The following is a 1,687-nucleotide window of genomic DNA, read 5'->3' as shown; positions in this document are numbered from 1 at the left end:
GTGACGTGTAACTAGGTGTATATAAATACCCGACTTGGTATGCCGTACGTAATGTATACGAGGGGTGTGTTTGTAAATTAACCATTACAGCAACGATGGGTGGTATATTTGGCAAATTATTCCGCAAGCGTGAATTTAGAGTTCTATTAAACGGACTTGATGCTGCTGGTAAAACAACTATTCTTTACAGACTGAAACTGGGTAAAGTTGTCACAACGATTCCTACAATAGGATTCAACGTGGAGACAGTCGAACATAAGAACATACAGTTGGTGACTTGGGACATAGGAGGCAGGGGCAATATTCGGCCTCTTTATAGACATTACTATAGTGGAACTAGTGCCTTTGTTTTTGTAGTTGATAGTAATGACAAAGAACGAATTGAATCCGCCCGGGAGGAACTCCACCGTACCGTGAAAGAGGAATCACTGAAGGATGTTGTGCTTGTCGTTGTGGCCAACAAACAGGATATATCCGGAGCTCTGACTCCGTTAGAGATAAGCGAGAAAATGGACATCAACACCATCCGTAAATCACACCTGTGTGAAGTGTTCGGTACCACAGCCACCACCGGGGAGGGATTGTATGAGATGCTGGACTGGCTTGTAGATGCTACTACTAGGAAACAAGCAGGAGAAATATTGAGAGGAAAGGACGAGAGTGCAACCGTGAAAAAGGAGTCAAAATTATTTTACTTTACGTCACCTTTTTCATATATCAAACAAGTGTTTTCAAAGGTGTGAAGAATGTCCTTTTCGATGGTGTGGTTTGACGTTCGTTTGAATGTTGACGCTATATTAAGATTTATCGTTGTAGACTAGTGTCGTGATTCATTAATTTTATAATATTTAGCCTTCATAAGAAAACTTTAACAAACGTGGATTTGTTTTATATCACTTATCGTTGAATGGTATGAAACTAAAATAACTCATGTTTATATTTATTTTTTATTTAATTTTGATATCAATCTGTTATCTTGTTATTGTTATTAAACTTAATGTCAATACTAATATATCGATTTATGTTTGTTTTTGTTTCCATGTACAGGAACGAATACAGAAATGTATGTAGATGGGTTTGAGTTATTATGATGAAATAACAGTCTACACTTGACAAACACAAATTGTTCAATTTGTGAAATATTAGAATTGGGTGAGGTAAACTCTGTAACGGACCGTGACGTAACACGACGGTAAATCTTTAATATACGAATTCTCCCACAGCCACTATGTTTCCTCACTCTCAACCCCTTGAACAAATCTGCTTAGAGGAATTTGCACAACGGCCTCGAAATGCCCGATACACCATACGAAAATGACGAGACGAGAACGCAGCAAGAAAAATCATGTGTATTACGAAGGGTGGACTGTCCTTGAAATTTTAATATACAACTGTATATTATGTTATATTTGATACACAACTGTATCTAGTTCAATGCAATTATTATCGGTTTTTCCTCTCTTTTATTATGCCTTCACAAATAGAATGAAGTGAGTGCATGACTGATCTATTAATATTTCCTTGTGGACAAAGACGAGCATTGTATGTACCGTTAACTAGGACAAAGTGGTAGCGCAACTAGTACCGTACTAATACTACGACGTCACTGAAACACCTGGGCCCACTTGTAAAAAACATCTCTACTCTTGAGATTTCCTCAAGTCTAAGATTTCCCATAGACAATACA

At 37.6% G+C, this 1,687-nt stretch overlaps 1 protein-coding gene across 1 annotated transcript; it reads left to right on the top strand.

Annotated features, from left to right (window-relative positions):
- The first annotated feature begins 6 nt into the window (after positions 1-6).
- On the top strand, positions 7-1,006 carry LOC110444070 (ADP-ribosylation factor-like). The gene has a single exon (XM_021488493.1). The coding sequence runs from the start codon at positions 96-98 to the stop codon at positions 741-743; it is 648 nt and encodes a 215-aa protein (XP_021344168.1). The 5' UTR covers positions 7-95; the 3' UTR covers positions 744-1,006.
- Positions 1,007-1,687: the final 681 nt, after the last annotated feature.

This window comes from Mizuhopecten yessoensis, unplaced genomic scaffold (assembly GCF_002113885.1).
Source record: "Mizuhopecten yessoensis strain PY_sf001 unplaced genomic scaffold, ASM211388v2 hete_35995132, whole genome shotgun sequence".
Lineage (NCBI taxonomy): Eukaryota > Metazoa > Mollusca > Bivalvia > Pectinida > Pectinidae > Mizuhopecten > Mizuhopecten yessoensis.
The sequence above is the reverse complement of the archived record's forward strand: the minus strand, read 5'-3'. Positions and strand labels throughout refer to the sequence as shown.

Bases quoted from the DNA above. Each gene is read 5' to 3' on its own strand.
- LOC110444070 (XM_021488493.1), top strand. From the start codon at position 96: ATGGGTGGTATATTTGGCAAATTATTCCGCAAGCGTGAATTTAGAGTT.